Below are 20,376 nucleotides of genomic sequence, written 5' to 3'. Positions count from 1 at the left end.
AGATTCAGAAGTGCCACGAGTTGCCAAATAGCACGCAAACGATGCATGCAAAAGAAAAGCATTTTGCAACACAATAAGTTCTTAAAAAAAACGACCCTGGCTTTACCCAGTGTAACTGAAATACCGAACAATCGTGGCACATTCATGAAAGACACCATGATTATAGGATGAGGGTTCGGAATATTCTTACATATCGTGCAACCTTTTTAATTCGTTTTTTTTTATGAACTGACCTTTACAAATGAGCAAGCACAAGGCTTAAAAAAGAAAACGGGGTTAAGTTCTGCTTGCTTGTGACCGATCATGTGTGTTGAATGCCACTAATTGCTTCAGAGGGAATGTTTATTTTATTAAGTTGTGGACAAGAAAAGCCCTGTATGGAATATCAGTCATTGGCAATATCAGCTTTGGCTAAATCACAATCTGTTCTGAAAAGAAAAAAAAAAAAAAAAAAAACCCAACAAGCCCTGATCTTTCACTCATTAAAGTGTTCAATAAACATTTTCAGGCTCATAATCGTGGTGGGTGATTTTAAAGGAAATCTGCCTTTCAGTGTGACTTAAATACAAAGGACTCGCACAAAAGCAAACAATTTCTTCATCTTAAAAAAACAGAAAAAAAGCACTGTAAAAGCTTTACAAAGATTGACAAAGTATTTTATATGTTGATAACCAATGCCATCATCCTTTTCTCTCAAAGAAAATAAAAAAACCAAAAACAAACAAACAAACAAACCAGGTCACATGTATGGATATTGGATTTTAAGCATTTCAAATTTAATACTCCCCCCCCCCCCCTACACAGAAACCCAGGTAAAAAAAATCCCACACTGTCATAAAACACAGCAGCAGCAAATGCCAGTAAAAAAACAAAAAAAACAAAAAGAAATGCAAAAAGGACCCACAGAGGTACAGATAGGTTGATGGGGTAGTAAAAAAATATAAGAGGGAGGGCAAGGGATATAAAGAAAAATATATATTTCTTTATAAGTGGAGTGAGTCCAGACATGGTTCTTTGTTGGGCTAAGTGGAGATACATCATGGGCACGTACTGTCAGTTCTTGAATTCAAAAGAAAAGGAAAGAATAAACAAAATGAGGCAAAGTCTTATCCAATCAGATCGCTCTAAGGCAGGAGCAGATTTATTATTCATGGAGGGCGCTGTCCTTCATTTGATTGACAGACAGTGAATTCCTCTTCAGCCTCTGTGACTGCCTGTGTGTGTGTGTTTGTTTTGTGTGTGTTTGTGGTTAATTAGGGTCCACACACTCGGTTGCTGCAAAAGAAAGATTTCTTTCTGGATTTTTTTTTCCTCCACTTCATTCTTTTCATTTTGCTTCATGTTTCAGTCTCAGACTACCTAGTAGTCATCCAAATCAAAAAACTCGTCGTCTTCTCCCTGGTATTCCATCCCTTGGAAATCCACTCTGTACCGCAAAATACCTGAGAAAAACAGAAAAGACGCAGTGAATGAAAGAGAAAACTTGCATTTATTGGTCATTCTTTTCAATTATTCACGATTAATGAGATTTCGAAACGCATTCAGTTCAGTGTAGCAATTGTGCTTCGGTTTTTCACGACCACACGAGCAAGCACTCACTGATCCCCAAGGTGTTTTTTTTAATTTATTATTGATGCTTGACAGTTTATCAAAAAGTTTCTGTATGATCTATCTCAGGGATGTCAAACTCCTTCACAGTGAGCCAAAAATAAATAAAACTGGGACGAAATCACGGGCCAAATTCAATATTTATTGAAAAATTTACTGCAATTGTGCATGTTTTCCGTCTCTCCAGATGTGCAATGTTGAACCTTTTCATATGGAAACAAACTTTGGTTGTTTCAGATTTAATGTTTATGCAAAACTAAAGTTTAATATTATAAACACATCGGAAATTAAATTTGAAATAAAACATTAGTAGTATTCGTTTCTTATGTCTCTATCTATAGACTTTCTAATTCCTTTTTAATGTAAACCTTTTTTCCCCCCACAGGGCAAAAATAATTTCCTTCAATTACAAAACAAGCAATCTTTCAACTATTACCAGTCCATGCCTTGGAGTAGAAAAAGTGCATATGGACAACATTCATTCAAGCTCAGTTTGCTACACTCTGATTTACTCTGATGCACATTGGTTCAAGCCAATGTGTATCAATATCTGGGTTTAGGCTCTGGGCTGAGGAAATCCTCAGGATTGAGTAAAGATGTTCATCAGTGAGACTCCTGAGTGGTGTTTTGTTCATCTTCATCAAAAAGAACAGTTTCTCACACAGATATGTGCTGGTGATCATAGAGAGGATTTGAGCAGCTTGGGCACGGAGTTGGAGCAGTGTGTCGGGGAGGAAACATGGAAACTGTCCAGCACACACAGAGTCGTACTTTGACTTGAGCGTGTTTTTACATTGGAGTTCAATCAGCTCCATTTGAAGGTTGGTTGGTGCGCTTTCCACGTCAACCACAAACGAATTACTGAGCAGTTCAAATCTGCATTTCTGGGCTTTAATGTCGGCAAATCGGCGAGTAAATTTAGCGCCGAGTACACCGAGTTTTTCTGCGGTCTCGACTGACGCGCCAACGCACTAACAAAGCATTCTGGGATTTGTAGTATTAGCGGTGTATGCCCTATATACTGGCAGGCCAGCTCTAATACACATTTGATATGATCTCGAGTTTGACACCCCTGATCTATCAAGTCAAGTTTATTTATATAGCGCTTTTCACAACAGACATCGTCTCAAAGCAGCTTCTATCTTGATCTATCTGGTCAACACTAGTGTGGAAACTTAAATTAAATTGCGAATGATTTTTTTCATTCATTTAAATTCGTAACTGGCCATCATGTCAACAGATTTACCAAAAAAAAAAAAAAAAAAAAAAAAAACTGATGGCAACACAAGTACATGTCCTTGTTTTAAAACAAATAGACCAGCTGAAAGCCTAAACAACCACCACCAAAAAAGTAGACATGCCTTCTGCCTAATTTAAATATTTGTATATCCAAGCTGATATTTGGTTACATCCACCTGGGGGCGGAAAAGAATGTTTAATGCAGTGAATGGAAGAGCTCTGACATTAAGCTACATTCTCAATTCAAGTTAGAACTGTCACCACAAAGATATAAGGATATAAAATACCTGCACAGTGATTTTACCATTCAAATACAGATGCAAATGGTTACTTATGTATTTGGATGTACATTTCTACTCAAATCTGGCCACTGTTAGGACCTTCAACAAGACACTTAACCTTCAGCCAAACTCTTATGCAACATGTTAAAGGAATCTAAATTCAATGATTTTAGAACAGTAGAAATGCACAGGTCTGTGCGCCCACCTCCGATTCCTCCAAATCCCTTCACGAACTGCGAACCCTCTTGACTTTTGTCTGTGACTATCTCCAGCGTGGCTCCAAACTTCTTATAGTTATTAGCAAACCACTCCAGCAGCGGCATACACTCGATCAGCTCATGCTCCTGCCCCGTCTAATGAACGCAAAAAATTAATGTAGACAAAGTTTGACTTTTGACAATCGCTGTAAAAGAAATGAGTTCAAATTCTACGCATTAAAAAGCACAGTTCGCCTTTTCCACAAGGACACCGAGACTTATTTGGTAGGAACTTGTAAAAACGGGTGAATGTCGCAAAACGAAATGTGACCTTTTACACAGGCCTTTTCAACTCATGAATAAATGCACATGGAGACACACACAACACACACACACCTCCTTGTCTGTGAAGTGCGACTTGTCCTTCTCTTGCTCAGGTGTCAAATAAATGGTCTTCTCATCTGAAACAAACCAAGAGTAAAATTACTCTTTTGTATTTTATTTTATTTATTTATTTTTTAATGATTTTGCCGTGTTTTTAAACCTAAAATTGTAAACAAACATGACCCAAATACCTATAATCAGAATTAACCATCCAGAAGTTGTGAACCATTTAACAACACGCAAAACATACACCTCCCACTTAACTAGCTCATCTTATCCAAGTCTGACTAAAGAGTTCAACAACTAATGTACAGTAAGGATACAAAATCTCCTTTCAAAGGCTAAAGGTCAACTGAGCCAGGGTTAAGAAAGCAAGTAAAAAACACAATGTGCGTGCGTACACACCTGACAGCTGGCTGATTCAGCTCCAAAAAAGACTTGATCTTCTGCCCTTGACTTCTTTCTACTCACTGTAAACATGTATCCCACCTCTGTAGCCAAGCTTGTGTACACTCATACAGCATATGTATCTAATGAATACAGGCCTGTGGAGTAATGAAAGCGTCTACTTGTGTGTGGACAACAGGGTTTGTGTGTGTCACTGCTGTTTTCCGTTTGTTGTCCCCACAAAATGATCATGGTATAGGGTGTGTGTGTGTACCGTTTTCTGCTCCGTTGACCTCAGCCCCATGTACTCGTAGAATGTATCTCATGGTGTCCAGATTCTCGTAAACAATGAGGATCTCCACTGCTCCCATCTCCAGGGCCTTCAGCGTGTCTTCGACACCAAAACAGTACTTCCCCGTGTCCTGGCTGATTTCATCAAAGTAGCGACCTGAGAGACAGAGGGCATAACAATTATATTTGTGCAAATTTGCATTATTTACCAACACAGTGTTTTTTTTTTTTTATTCATCACAGTGTGTACCTATTAGCTTCTTCTCCTGGATGAATTTGACGTTGGAGAGGACCTCGGCCGATAGTTCGATGGCCTGATTAAAACCATTCTCGCCGCCATAAGAGATGTCTACCAGCTTAAGCACCTTTGCCTGTAACCTCTGCAATCAAACAAGGGGACAGACATCAGTAAGTTCCTGTGCGTTGCTACAAAGCCTAATATTGGCATACATTAAAGAATGAAAGGAAAGGACAGCTACCAGGGTAATCTTGCATATCAATAATCATCATTGTGAGAAAATGCGAGTTGACTTTTCCAATTTAATTATTTTTTATTATTTCCACTGACAACTCATTAAGAGCCCTTTATTTCCACTTAAACAAACACTCACTTAAATCCCTTGCCTGGACTCTCACCTTCTTATCAGTATACCCCGCTCAAACGGATCAGGTAACAAAGCTTCAACCTTTATGCTAATACCCTGGATATCAGAACTGTGCTGATCAACACGCAGATCACTCACTAGCCAACATGCCTAATTCAATGCAACCATAACTTTTGATGTCTCCAACATGTCCATAGTGATTTTCTTATTATATCATTCACATTACTAGAAAATGGTGAATGAAATTGCACTTGCCCTGTAAATAGCGAACAGCAAAAAATTCGACTAAAAAGAAAGCGATTAATTGTAACTAGAAGAGTCAGGTACAGAAGGCAAAGATTATGCTGCATGGGAAAAGGTAAAGCTGTTTTTCTGCCGTTATCTCTAGGCAATGCGGATTCCCGATAGTAATTTGGGAGAAAGAGAATTTAAAGCTAAAATAAATTTAAAAAATATGTTAAAGTCAATATCATGTTTTGTACATAAATAACACTATGTTGAGAGTAGTTAAGCTGAGGCAGAGTTCCCAGAACAATGAAGTACCTTTTACAAAGGCCCAATGACATTACAAGAGAATAAAAAAAAAAAAAATTGCATTGATGCTATACCTGGACTGGTTAGAAGTGTAAAGAAAAAGAGATTGTTTCACATGAGCTGATATATTCAGGTCTTTTTTTTATGAACGGTCAGAAACGTGAAATATCAGCCAGCGTTTAAAAGGACAGCTACAGGACAGCTGAGTCCATCAAGATAAATTGTATTGAGACTTTGTTTAAAAAGGTCGGCGTGGACGAGACTACATTACTGCACAAATTATATATTGATTCGATACTGTGTAAAGAATTACAGGCCACGTGTCTGGGAGCAGTAATATTAGAACGGAAGGGGAACGTCTTTTCATACCGTGTTCACGTTCAAACCATAAAATGAATCGGATCTAAGCTGTAAACTCCTCGTACGGCTCTGGATAAGTAAAATCTGAGAGTATAATATAGATAGAAATCAAAACCAAAGGTAAAATCTTTTTAATTCAAGCTAACCCCAACTGAAGACAAAATAAGAGTAATGATTGTTACTGTCCTACATTTGTTACAATGGCACACTATATGCTCTTGCCAGTGATACAGGCCAAGACGACATGCTGCCAATTCAGAGTGAGTGAATTGAAAAGAGTGCAGAATTGGTGTAATTACTGCAAAGATTTTGAACAGAAAAACGACGAAAACTGAAACTTGTTTCCAATTTTTGCATTTTACAGAACATTAAAAACAAAAATAAACCAAAACAGAACGCAACTGTACTCCCATTATTAGACTGTGTATTTAATTGTCAACCAAACTTTAAAGGTAAATGGAAAAAAGCCATTTAAGGCAATAAAAGCGATTGTGTTGATTAAGGTCAATGTGGGAAGATAGAAGCTAAAAAGACAAAAAAACAAAAACAAATAATATATTTCTATATCTATATCTATCTATATACACATACACACAAACACGACAGCTGACAATAAAAATCAGTCATTGCAAGAATGGTGTGCAAAGAATTTCTAAATTTGACTAATTCTGAAAATATTTCAGTTCCTTTGTGCCAAAACCCTGTGCTAAATGCTTTTGTAGGCAAAAGTGCTTATTGCCTAGGCTATAAATACTAACAAACGGTAAACAAAAAGGTCAATAAAAAAAATAAAAAAAAAAGACCAGGATTGTGCATAGAATTAAACTGCATTTGAAGAAAAAAAAATAAATAAATAAATAAATAAATAAAATAAAAAATCACTCATACCGGGTCAAACATGTCAGACTGGCTGAGTTCAGTCTTGAAGTCTGCTGAACCAGCCAACACTAAGCCTGCTACGTTGACTTTATCATTGGATACGAAGAGCTGCACCGCCGTCTCAGCCACCTTACGCACATAGTTATGTCTCTTCTCCATTCTCAATCGTGCAAAACGCAGTGCAGACTGTCCTCCACGACCTGAGAGTTTGAGAGAGAGAGAAAGAGAGAGTGTAAGAGAGAGAAGGGTTTAACTGATCAAGTATTCAAGTTCCAACAGGGCAGATGAAAGACACACTGCGGTAAGAAGACACTGCTTTCAAGCTAATTACCATTCAAAGCTACTGGATATGTGTGCGCACAAGTGTGCTGCGTACCGTGTTTTTTGGGAAGGTCCACTGTGAATTTGTGCAGCACTTCTCTGGTGTTGCCCTGTAAGGTCCCGAATAGCGCGCCGCTACCGTCGATCACGATAAATCCAAACTTGCTGTCGTCGGACAACAACGCTGTCAGAGCCTATGAACGGAAGAAGAGAGAAAGAAATAAGAGAAATAACATGGTTTATAGTGCCATAACTTATACAAATACACAAAGGCCAGAGATTAGAGCACTGACATAAATCTGTACATGACTGGTATACACTCTAACCAGTCTCGCACACTACAGCACTCTTACCATATGTTCACAGTAGCAAGAGAAGACAAGCACTATTTTAGAGTACGTCCACAAAACATTTTCAAATTAGATTTTCTTAATTCTATAGTCTAATTGTAAATAATGGGGAACAAATAAATCCGAAAGCCTGGGTCCAAAAATTCCTCGGGCCTTAGTGTGGCATGTGTGGTTGTAAGAAGTTCCCATTTAATGCATATTGCGAGAGAAAAAAAAAAGCAACGCACATCTGTTCAGGCCATTTTTTCTACAGCAGACAGGGGGAAAACTTGTCTGTTGACACGACATGTAGGCATGTGATCTCTTTTAAATATGCAAACATTATGAAAATATGAAGAGTGATTTCCCCACCAGACAGTCTTAATTTAATCCTTGTGCTTTTTTCTCTTTTTTTTTTTTTTTTAGCATCACAGTAAACTGAATTAAATCATCTACTCTGTTGGTTTCTAACAAGTTGGTGAAATCCCATCAAGTTCTGTGTACTATAGTGCAAGTACAAGCGTTTATAAAAAGATAATGTAGATAACTGTATGAAAAACGGAGATAACTATTGCGGATTTTAGTTTAGCTTTTGCTTATCATGTCTGAGAAAAGATGTATGGCTGGGCGGTACTACATGATATCAGTAGTCTGTTTGAACAATAAAACTGGATAAACCACAGCCATCTTGTACAACATTGTTGACATTAGATACCATCAAATTCATAGCAAACAAATTACTTCTAATGTTGAGGCATTGTTTAAAGGCTTAGGGTTCCATTAACCTCTATACAGCACTATTCTGATCATTGTGTAATTAGTCAGTTAGTGCGTGACATTTACGTTAGGAGTTCATCTATAATTTGCTCTAATGTTAACACCGGATTATTTTACTTCACAAGCAATTATGGGCAACACAAAACTAGGAGCTGGTAGGATATTAGAAACACAAAGTGCTGATCCTACCTGTTCCCTACCTGTTCCGTTTGCTTTTAGTTAAGCTATTTACATGTGCAAACTCTTTTGGGCTCAGAAGTTTTGATCATACTGGTCTCTCACCCTCTCTTAACTATAAATGCTGGAATCATTATTTAGAACCTCGTGCTGGTGCGTTACTTACCTCAGTGTGAAATTTGTTATCACAGAGATAGAGCGAGGTATTGATGGGTTTGAAAGGCTCGAAGTCAATGTTGACTTTCTTCTCTTTGCCTTCTTCAGTCACGATGGTGCCACAGTAGACTACTAGGCCATTGGGGGGAACTGCATGAGATAAAAACAAGTCTTAAAAATCACACCACTAACAATCTCTTGCACTCTGCACACAGGATGCTTATATACAGGTGTGGAAATGTATAATGTAAAAATAAATAAATGGCATGACCACTGCTGAATAATACACGGCTCCACCATTTATACACTTCAAACAGCTCATACTGCCAGTGTTTTTTTTGTTGTTTTAACAAAATTCCCAGGCCCAAGTCACTTACTGATGCAAAAGCACTTTTCACATCTTGAATCCTTTCCCATTTGGTGTATTGGCTTCCGTTTTTTCTTTTTATTTTACTTTATTCTCGTATGATCGTTATCTAAAATGCAGCTACCCAGTTTCCAGCACTCATTGCAAAGAACAAAAACAGCGATGACTAACCCATATGTTAACCCTGCAAATATATAACTAGACTTAAGTTGAAAAACTGTTTTTTGAATAAGAAAATTTTACTTGTAAATGTACACATTAGCAGCCATACCTGCCTGCCCAAAAGAGAATACTCCACATCATCACAAAATTCCTAACTTCTAATTACATTTCCAAAGGTATTTCTACAGCACTTTTAACAATAGACAGCCACAAAGCCCTCCAGAGTATCCTGAATGTCGCTGCACAACACATAAGGCTGTACCTCAAATTGTTAAACTTCTTTAGTATTGCAAGAGAAAGTGAAGCTGGTGATAATGTAAAACAAATCCGCACCTTTGTTGTACAGTTTGAGTCTCTGCTGTACAGAGGTGATCGCTCCCAGCACTGACAGTCTGTTGACTCTGCTCTTGATGTTGGAAGCGGTGCCAAACTCGTCAGCCAGCATCTTAGCGACTCTGGAGATCTGATCTTTGGGAGGGATGATCAGTGAAATCATACTGGTCCCATTACTGAGAGTGTGGGTGAGAGAGAGGGAGAGAGCGAGAGACTCTGTCAACACACTCAATACAAACACCCTAAGCCTGTAATGCCATATAATCCATTAAATATTGTTCTGTTGTCTAGTCTACTTATCATGCCCCAGCGAGTATTAACAGCCAGCGCAGTCTACATTTTTTGTGCATTTGTACTTCACGTTGTTGTATTGTGTGTTGCACAAAGGTCCTGAAGAAATATTTTTTCATGTGTATAATGCCCAACCTAGGGCCTGCAAGCTAAATGTGACTTGATTTGGTCTTCTTTTTACTATAAGTTTTACTGGAAAATACAGCAATAGTTAAGCAGATTATATAATCAATAGACAGGCACAACATTACCTTTTGGCTCACGGCCCTCAATCAAGTTAGATTTTTGACCCTTCATACGAGTTTGGGCATTGTTTTAATGGCACACTGCTAACAAATCAACATAGCCTGCATCATGAAAGTACCTTCATGCATCAAACACTCCTACTTGGGTAACTGTAACTGATAATGAAAATGAATATGGTGGATTTCTTATCCTCGGTAAACACAGACCACAACCTTGAATGGTTCAATGCAGGTTGCAGTTAGTGTAGCCATAACAAGCAAAGACCTCCTCTTTACTAGAAACCAAAACACAAATGTTATTCCTAATCGCAGTGTTTCGGTTAAATGTTTTAGGAAGAGACTAAAGTTTTGCAATGTAGCATCTCACGGGTGAGGCACATTGAGGCATGTCACTATGATCGGGTGGCAGATAAACAGAAGCAACAGCAAACTGAACATGTGAGTGCGACTGATAACACGGAAGCAAGACAACTGCAAGCTGTGGACAATATAGCTACAACTGCAGGAGAGCTGATAAAATCTCTGATAAAAAAAAAAACACAACAAGCTACACCAAACAGAAGAGAATACTTCAGATTTAAACACTATAGTGCATCTTAAAACTAAATGGCATAAGCAGCAGTGATACAGGAGCTTTCAGGCTTTAGTTTTTAAAATGCCTTCATTGTTTGCAATGACGTCCGTCAACTCACCTCCTCACCGGTTGCTTATTTGCCTTTAGAAACCCGAGCAGAACAAAATGAAGATATTTTACACTGCATGTGTTTTGGCAAATACCACGCATAAATGCATGTCTTTGCTCTTTCCTTATGGGAATCGGCTCTTTTCATAAATAAAACTATTATTAAAACTGATTTTTTAATTTAAAAATTTCAATAAACTGTAGCATGAAAAAGAAAAGCATGAGAGTCATTCTGGGTGTCAATACATGACCTTTAGATTTTGTCTTTCCCAGGAAGAACAACATGAAACACATTTCCAGTATCTTATTCAATTTGAAACGAGATACCAATAAACAAGAAACTATTAGAAAAGCTTGAATAATTTTTCAAGCCCAGTTCACAAAGTGACACTGCATTTATTTGGTTTACAGAAAGAAAGAAAAACGTGATCAAGCTAAGTATTAATCCTTCTAATTACTACAAAGCCTCCTGGAATACATTTTGGGAAATTTTCAAGCACAGCCTTTTTTAAATTTCCAGCTTAAACATTCACCGATATTTACTTTGGTGTTTTCCACTCAACCATCATCTCTCACTCCACAGTTGCTTAAAAACACTTTTTGTTTGCACCAGCAATCCACACAATTACTAAATCTCACAGGACAGGACCCACAAAAAACAGCACCCATCACCAAATTAACACCACAAGCTCAAACAAACATTTCCACATATTTGTTTTAGGGTGGGGGATCCTTTTATGCCAAGGACCATAATCCTGTAAATCTGAATATTTTTCCATAATGACACTGACATTTTTAGACATCGGTTCAGCTCGTGCAAAAAAAAAGTCAAGTAGACTTTACTTGCGTTTCTCTCGTCACAGACACAGAATCTGTGCTACACTAAACACACAAATATCATCAGCGAGGGGAGCTGCAACGATGCAAGCGTTACACAATAAACAAAGAAAAGGATGTACAATAAGCAATACAGTATCACTACTTAGAACAAAAAAAATCTACAGTACTGCACAGTAGCACTGGTTGTGCAAACACGGTCAATAGTCCAGGCTAGCAGGAAAACGTGTCAAGTCACAAGTGCGTGTGTATTTAGAAAAGCGAGCGTGTGTCAAAGCCCACATTATTCACGCAATTCTGAAAAAATACAGCGAAACACTCATTTCAGTAAAAGTCCGAATGCTGGAGTGATTGTCTTCAGAGGGGACAGTAATCAGATCTGGGCCAGCACACATGTTCATGGACAGTTCTGAACAAACACCCATTCGGTCCTGTCCAGGGTTGTTTTTTTCCTTTGCACCACAGTCCGGCTGTTTTCGAAAGACCACCGTCCAGTGTTGCTTGCAGTGAAAGGAAACACACACACATACAGGCCGTCCTTGAATGAAGGACTGAAGTGTGTGATTAACCAGTAACTACCTGGCAAATGGGAAGGAAGTGGTGAAAGGCAGTGAAGCATATGCAGCCTTTCTACATGGCATACTTCAACACAGTCTGCCACCATTATTCCACCAGCACATGAACACAGCTCACACAGAAACAACAGACCAACGATAGGCTCTGGACAAACCAGTGAGACAGAAACTACGTGACCCAGGCTGCCCAGGGGGGAAATGAGGGCTCGCGCGTGGGGTTATTCCGTGTTGGGCGCGTGGGCCGTTCAGTGGGACGCTGACAGGCTAATACCGGCTACAGCCGGTCAATTAGCTTAGCATAGCACAGCCAAATAAACACGAGTCAATAACAGCAGTCGCGTCGTTAGTGTAAATCAATTAATTTCCACACATTGTTAGCTGTTAGCTAGTGACTGTGCCCTCATCCGCACTCTGACCTGTAGTACCACTTCCAGTCACCGCTGGCTAAACCGCTCATTCACTACTGCGTGTATTATACATACAAGGCGAATACGCTAAATGAAAATTAATTTTAAAAAGTTGAACCCAGCCCTGGGAACAACCTCAACCCCGTGTCGGTGCTCATTTGCCGGGTCTCGTGTCGCCACTGCTCCTCCCAAGGCCCGGGCTAATCAGCTAGCATTTGGCTGGCTAGTTAGCAACCCAGCACGCGATCTATCCGCCCGCACCGCTAAACAAAAAGTCCAGTAGACACAGTGAGACATCCCTGGATTCAGTTTCTCCTGCACATACCCCCGAGCAGCCTCTAAACTCTTGATGAGCTTCTTAATTTTCCAGATTTCCACGTTTCTGTCGGCTGCGCTCGGATCGTCCGCCATCTTTCTTTCCCCGCTCTCTGGTCTCTTCAGCACCTGGGAAAAAGAGGCGAAAAGACGCAGTGTTAAACCGGATGGTATATTTGCCTTGGAAACTTTTTTTGATCAGATCTATATTTGGCGTCAGCGTTGTAAAATAAACGCGCTGCTTGTGGTTTTCCAGCACCGCAGCATTAAAGCCAGTTCCCCGAGGCTCACCTGACGCAGCGCGCAGCACCGGGGTTCAGAGAAGAAAAAAACACGAGGATTTTGCGTATCGGGTTCTGGTTCGTGTGCATGAATCACAAGCATCCACCAAGTACAAGTTAGACATGATCTGAGCGCTGTTCAGTGAGCGGTGGTTCGCGGCCTCCCGTCTCTTCCCACCCAAATACCCCGACTTTATCTCGTTGCCCATAGAAACGCGAGACCATTTCCACCCTTTTCCCCGTACACGCTCTATAATTCACATCGCCAACAAAGTCCTGTACCTGGATTGATCTCCGCCGTCTCCTCTCTCACGCACACACACGCTCTCTCAAGTTCTCCCTCTCCCTCAGTCTCGGTCGGGTGTCGTGGCTAGCGGTATGACGTCGCCTTCTCCCTGCCGGTTCTGTCTCTCCTCACCAACGGCGCGTGGTACAAAGGCGACTCACATGGAGGAGGAGGGGTTTACACTACACTCTCATCCACTTCCTGGTTACGCTTGTGACGTAATCATGATTGCTCTCCACACCGTTCTGTCCTCCCTACCTAGGCGCACTAGAAACAGTGTGTGCTATAGGCGATATCTAGAACACTTTCCCTATTGCAGACAGTGATTTGGTATTAATCCCCATCACTGCTCGCTATGATTTAGCAACATGGGATTGGTTCAACAAGCGTGTCTGTTATAGTGAGAGCGGAAATATGAAAAACCCGAGCAAGTGTGCAGGAATGAACTGGGAAATGTAGTCGCCATTGTTAAATAAATACAAAAATAATAATAATTCTATAGCTGGAGAACCCATTTCAAACCAACATAGGGTATAATATTGAGTTTTCTCCTCTTCTTCTACTTTTTATCTTATAATAATGATAAAATAATGATAGTTATATGTTAATACCACTACTATTACTACTAATGATAATAATAATAATAACAATTATTATTATTATCGTTGTTGTTATGATCAGTGTTGGGGGTAACGCGTTACAAGTAACGTGCGTTACGTAATAATATTACTTTTCTGGAGTAACGAGTGAAGTAGCGCGTTACTTTATACATTTACACATTAATATCTGAGTTACTTTTTTTTTTTAAAGTAACGCGAGTTACTTTTCAGTTAAATTATTTTGCATAAAAAAATAAATGAATCAAAATGAACGTAGTCACGTAGAATCGCGCACTCATACGAGCAAGCCGCGGGAACAGAAGCTGGTCAGAAGCGGAGATGGCAAACCAGAGCATTACATTACTGTGATGGAAGTATTCTTATTATTTTGAAATAGTCGAGGAAAAGGAATAATGGTTAAGTGTAGATTATGTGTTGGTGAAAAGCTCTTGTCAACTGCAAAAAATACCACTTCAAAAAAAAAAACATCTGCATGCAAAGCACAGCACTACAGATGTGTGTGTGTGTGCAGTGTTGGGCAACGTTACTTTTAAAAGTAACGCATTACAATATTGAGTTACTCCCCAAAAAAGTAACTAATTACGTTACTTAGTAACTTTTTATAAAAAGTAACGCGTTATATTACTTTTGCGTTACTTGTATCTCTTTCACGCCTTTCAGGTGTAACAGGTGTAATATAGATAATTGCCATTAAGAAATAAGTTATATTAGGGCAAAAGACGTGTGGGCTGCACACCGGTGATGTGGAGGGAGATCATACCTTTCGCTGTCATCTCATAAAACATCTTGCAATTCCGTAAATATGACCTCGTCCTCGTCTACATCATTCTCTGCTTCATCATCAGCTTGAAACATTCTGAACGCTTTTACAAAGTTCGCGCTTTTATCAGTGACAGTGGCAGTTTATCTTCCCACAAAGAGCAAATGAGCTGTGAATTTACTCTCTTTCTCCACTGTGATGGCGTCGTACATGTGTCTCCCACAGAAAACTTTTATTCTGAGCAGTCCATAGATCTGCATTGGTGGAAAGTCAGCAAAAGTTTTTCATATTTCTGTCTTCATTTCCATATATTCAACATTATACACACACACACACACACACACACACACACACACACACACACACACTTAGTTACTTAGTGCTTTGCACAAAGTTCTACTTTTCCTAACTGTAACACACCTGAGACACCTCCATTAGCTAATCATTAGCAGGATCAGGTGTGTTGAATTTGGAGCTCCTGCAGTGTGACTTGATCCAGTCCCCCAGTTACCAACCAAGCCATTATTTCCCCTGAGTCTGCATTTTTATTCTATGCCAGGGCAGTAAAATGCTCATTATCGACCTCACACTTGCAGACCGTCTGTTCTGTCTCTTAGGAATTCCCTGATCCAGCAGGTGAGCTATGATGCAGCTGGCAGAACAAGTTGTATGAATATGAATCTAGTAGTGTTTAAGATAGAAGTTTGCTCGTCTATTCAATTTAGTCGTTTAATAAAGTATATTCAGATGCAACTTGAAAACTTGAAAATTATAACTTGAAAAAAATAAAATAAAAAGTCAAGACATGGCCTAGCCTACCCAGGAGTCCTAAAGAATGGTCTTCAGTACAGGGTTGTAAAATGCAATTTGTTAATAATTGATCACAGTACAGTACATAATTTAGCAAAACAGAACAATTACAGTATATATGTATGTATGTATGTATGTATGTATGTATATATGCACACATTTTAGAAAGAGCGCCCTCTAGGGTCACAACATAGGATGGTCACTGAATGCTTGGGTGTCACACAGGTTCGCGAGTAGAGGAAGGAGCTGGACGAACTCTGTTTCAGTATCCGGTGATGCGGATAAAAAGAGGGAGACAAGAGCTAAAATTGAGCTTGGAAACAATAGAAACACAGAAAATAATACGCGCTCAATCACAGAAACAACTAAACTTTGTCGACCTCTAGCGAGAGTAAGGCATCTCTCAATGCGGGACATGCGCACATCCTGTTAGCGCCATAAAAGCATCGTGCGAAAATTAAACGTTTTTCCTATTTTTTTTTCGTATCGCTATCATCATCGTAAGATCGAATATCTTAAGTCGAACCATCATAACTACCTACCTCCTTTTACCTGTTACCTTCTATGTGTAATGCTTTTAGATGACAATACTTTAACATGAACTGTTTGTTCTCCAACAAAATCTGTCATAAGTCAAGACATTCAGTTATTTCATGTGTATTATTCAGCTCAACTTTTTACCTTTAGGCATTAAAACCACCCCAAATGTTTTATTTATTTTTTATTTTTTATATAGGGTCTTATCCAGGTCAAATAAAACATAATACATATATGTCAATACAGATATGACATTAGTAGATAATGACAATTCTTTATTTAAGAACAGACTAAAACAAAAACAAGGAAGGTGATATGCAATCAGTGTTGACTTTGGTAAAAGAAAAAGAAAGAAACCAGGCGCACTAACATAACCATAAATGTAAGAGCTGATCTCGACAGGTACACACATCCTTCACTCAAGTATAGTGATACTCTGGTAAAAGTTAAAGAACTGACTAAAAGTAAAGAAGTTTGGGCTTTGACATTATGTAAAAAAGTAGCCGTTACTACTACCTGTTTTAGTGTCACAGCATATTAATATATAAATAGAAAAATTATTTAGGATTTGGCTAACTCATGAATGTACTCAGGCTGAACATCAAACATATAGAACACAAGCAGAGAAAATATGATAATCAGGTGATCAGGAACGTCTCTGTTCTCTGTTTACATCACTGTCTCCCTCTGTCTCATCCACGTTAACCCCATACTTCTTGTTGCCTTCTGCTTTGCTCGTTGTTAGCTTTGTAGATTAGCCGACATCTGTGGAGTGTGAGAGCCAGAAAAGAATACACCAGTAGTTGATTGAAAAAGCCGTGCAAAGACAAGACATAGGTTGATGGGCTGAAAACACTTGCTAAAACTAAAGTAACAAGCCTGGTTTAAAAATGTAAGAAGTAGAAAGTACAGATATTTGTGTAAAAAAGTGTAATGTGCGAAAGTAAAATGTTGTCCGAAAAATAAAGTACTGATATCACAAAAACCTACTCAAGTACAGTAACAAAGTATTTGTACTTAATTACTTCCCACCTTTGTTGTGAGTCCTTATATACTGTGGAATTGATGTGTAATAGAGTCTGGGTTTATCAGAATGTCCAGAGGGTTTGTGCTGACTTTTGGGTGCTAAAGTCTTCAGCTGCTTTGTTTGAAGGCTGCTCAGTGGTCTGGGGGTTGTGGTTGTGAGCCATATTCGTATGCCACTGTGTTTCACATGGTGTTTAAAGGAGTGCTGTTTCTAGTGTTGGCATGACAAGATAAAGGTTAAGGATTCATGGGATTGAGATTTATGTGAAAGGATATGTGTGGTTAATAAATGTATACATTTGATACAAGACATATTGTATTTTAATATACTGAAGTCAATTTTTTTTTGGCGGGGGGGAATACAAAAAAAACAAACAAAAAAAAAACAATGAACGATGAATAATATATTCCATACAGTTACACTGATTTCAATAACATTTTTCTCATATGCCTCAAATATTTATTGTTGAGTTTATTAGATGTTCCTGAGTAAGAAAAAAAAAATGTAGTTGATAGTTTGGCACAGGGACTGATCTCTGGACCAATTTTGTTCTGAAATGTAAAAGGGAAAAATATGAAAAGTATGTAAGGATTAATGCTCAATGAGCATTTGAATAGGAAAAACTTTCTTCCATTTTTTTTATCCATGGCAGGCTTGTTTGTGCTAAATGGGCTAGTTCAAGGTTTTGACATACACTATACAACTCTCTGGAGTTTATACAGAATGGTGCGAAAAACAAACAAAAAAAAAACATCCAACCAAAATATTGAGAACTGTTTTGTGCAGGAAAGCATCTCAGAAAGCACAGCACATTTAACCTTGAGGAGGAGGAACTTTAGCAGCAGAAGACCACATTAAGTCTAATTTCTGTCAGCCAACAAAAGGAATAAGCAGTAAAACACAGCTTGATTTACTGGTCAACTGTGAAGTCATTTGGAGCACTCTGTATGTAGTGGCTGTATAGAATCAGACTTAAATCTTGGACATAAATCTTTTTCCCCAAAATACATATTTCGATAAATTGCACTAAAAGAGACAGATTCATAAACCCGATGATGTATTAGTGTAGACTTTTTTCTGTGCAGTATTAAAATCACTGTTAAGTAAAGAAAATTCTCTCATCAATTATCCAAAATGATATCTTAGAGTTTAACTGAAATCTTATTTTAATTATGTGGTTTACTTGAGGTCAGTTTAGTATAGTAGTTTCCAATAGTCATAGTGTGTATATATATATATATATATATATATATATATATATATATATATATATATATATATATATATATATATATATATATAATTATTAACATGATATTGACTAAATGTGTAATATTTTGCCATAATCAGTGCAGGGCTAGAATGTACGTCAGTGCCTGTATTTTTAGATAAACAAACTTTATTTGATTAAAATGAATTATAGATAGCAGGGAAATTTTTCATCTCTGTTTCCTGCATTTACCATTTATTAAAAGAGAAGGAAATGAAATCCACAAAAATATATATTTTTTTGGTAATTATTCAAGTGAAATAGAATTATAATATTAATATAGAGCTTATATTAGTGATTTAAAGACAAATATAATCCTAATTTAGATGCTTATTTTGTTACAAACCAAGACTACATATAGTATTTGTTTAAGAGTTGGGTATTGACATAGGGCAGCCTTAATCAGGTTTTACTTCAGGAAAGTGCTAAGTCATGACTTCAAAAGATTAGGGGAAAGTATTTCACCAAACACTGTAGAGAGTAAGCTTGGATTTAAACTATAATCTGTATTCTGTATAAATCACGGCTGATCTTCTTTTTTGAAAACATGAGGTAAGATCTTTTTGATTGTTGTATCTTTCTGCCTAACAATATATATGCCACAAAAGTGGGAAAAGTATCCACACTATTTATTCAAATTCATTACTTGTTGTTTTGCAGGTAATACAGAATTTAGTGTTGTTTTAGTAGAAGTGCTCATTTTAAAGCTTAGTTATGGAACAAAGCAAAGCCATGCCAAGTTGTGTCATTAAAATTCATGGTGAGAAAATTCTATAACTTGGGAAATTGGAAACCTAGAACTTTATAACATCATTCTAATACAAAAATCACAGCTGTAATCATGCATAGAAATGGAAGTGATATGAACTTGAAAAGTAGTAAAGAGGAAGTACTTGACAGTGTTTCATTCACAAAATTAATAGACCAAGTAATCATGACTGTTATAATACATATTATACAATAGATAGATTACTCATTATTAATTACAGCGTTATTCAAAAAGAATGAACCAATTTCATTACGCAATATTTTATTAAGGAAAAGTATCACAAAACTCCAGCCAAGTCACAAGTATTACACTTACACTCAACTTTTATTTCCTGTCTTACAATTGTTCAACATGACCACAATCAGAATGCCTCCCAGGTTCAGCATATCACGATCCACTGAATTGATTGCTGTATTTATTCAATGTTTAAGGTTATCGAGGTTAGTGGGTAGCGGTGGAACATTAATGTGATTTTTACATTTTACCACAAGAAAAAAAATCACACAAGGTGAGGTCTTGGGATCTCACAGGCCAAGCACAAAGAGCAAGATCATTGCCCTCTTCTGACCAATCCATCGCTGGGGCACTTTTTCGTTCAAAAAAGCTCGAACCATTAGTTGCCTATGGGGCTGTGCTCCATCTTGTTTAAAAATTAAGTCATGCAGATCTGTTTGCAGTGAAGTGAAGAGCCAGTTTTGGAGCATAACACAGCACGGATTCTCGCCACTTGTTCCTCCGAAACTCTTATTCCTGGACTTTTCCCTTTACACAGACACCCACTCTCTTGAATCTGTCAAAACCACAGTTGAATGTTCTTAGGAAAGGGCGGATTAATGTCAAATCTCCTTTGAAAAGCACGCTGCACCGTGACAACCAAATTTGTTTACGCAAACTCGGGAACGCAGAACGCTTTTTGCTGAGGACTCGCCATTCCAAGGGTAAACAAACAACTGGACGTTTTCGGAGGAACGACGTGACTACATCGCCCCTGTGGCAGCCTCTTTCAAATGGTGACTGACTCATTCCATGATGATGCTTGAGAACTGAAGCAATGCGTCATGATATAGATTCATTCTTTATGAATAACCCTGTATTAATCTTATGCTTGAGACTACATTTGAAGTGAATTTTATTATTGGATGTAGATGAAATGATTAAATAACAAAAACAAGTGTCTTAATACTAATCTTCCTCTAACTTTATGTAATTCACCACAAAATGTTAGAATCAGAATAATTTTAATATAAAGTATTAATAAACAGTAATACTTAGTAAAA

The 20,376-nt window shown here is 38.0% G+C and overlaps 1 protein-coding gene and 1 long non-coding RNA gene across 3 annotated transcripts in view; one reads left to right on the top strand and one right to left on the bottom strand.

The window, feature by feature from the left end:
- Positions 1-324: 324 nt before the first annotated feature.
- Positions 325-13,487, bottom strand: etf1a (eukaryotic translation termination factor 1a). Its single transcript, XM_083547127.1, has 11 exons — positions 13,303-13,487; positions 12,750-12,868; positions 9,388-9,563; positions 8,536-8,675; positions 7,142-7,280; positions 6,775-6,965; positions 4,638-4,767; positions 4,371-4,544; positions 3,722-3,786; positions 3,334-3,481; positions 325-1,442 (listed from the first exon to the last, which is right to left on the bottom strand). The coding sequence occupies exons 2-11, from the start codon at positions 12,833-12,835 to the stop codon at positions 1,360-1,362; spliced, it is 1,332 nt and encodes a 443-aa protein (XP_083403253.1). The 5' UTR covers positions 12,836-12,868; positions 13,303-13,487; the 3' UTR covers positions 325-1,359.
- Positions 13,488-18,844: 5,357 nt separating this feature from the next.
- Positions 18,845-20,376, top strand: part of LOC310729168 — a 28,168-nt gene continuing 26,636 nt past the window's right edge. For both annotated transcript variants that reach the window (XR_014534458.1, XR_014534459.1), the window contains exon 1: positions 18,845-18,882. This is a non-coding gene — a long non-coding RNA (uncharacterized lncRNA). The remainder of the gene's footprint in view (positions 18,883-20,376) is intronic.

The sequence above is a fragment of the Silurus aristotelis genome, assembly GCF_946808225.1.
Source record: "Silurus aristotelis genome assembly, chromosome: 7".
NCBI lineage: Eukaryota > Metazoa > Chordata > Actinopteri > Siluriformes > Siluridae > Silurus > Silurus aristotelis.
Note: the sequence above shows the minus strand (reverse complement) of the source record. Positions and strands in the feature narration are given on the sequence as shown.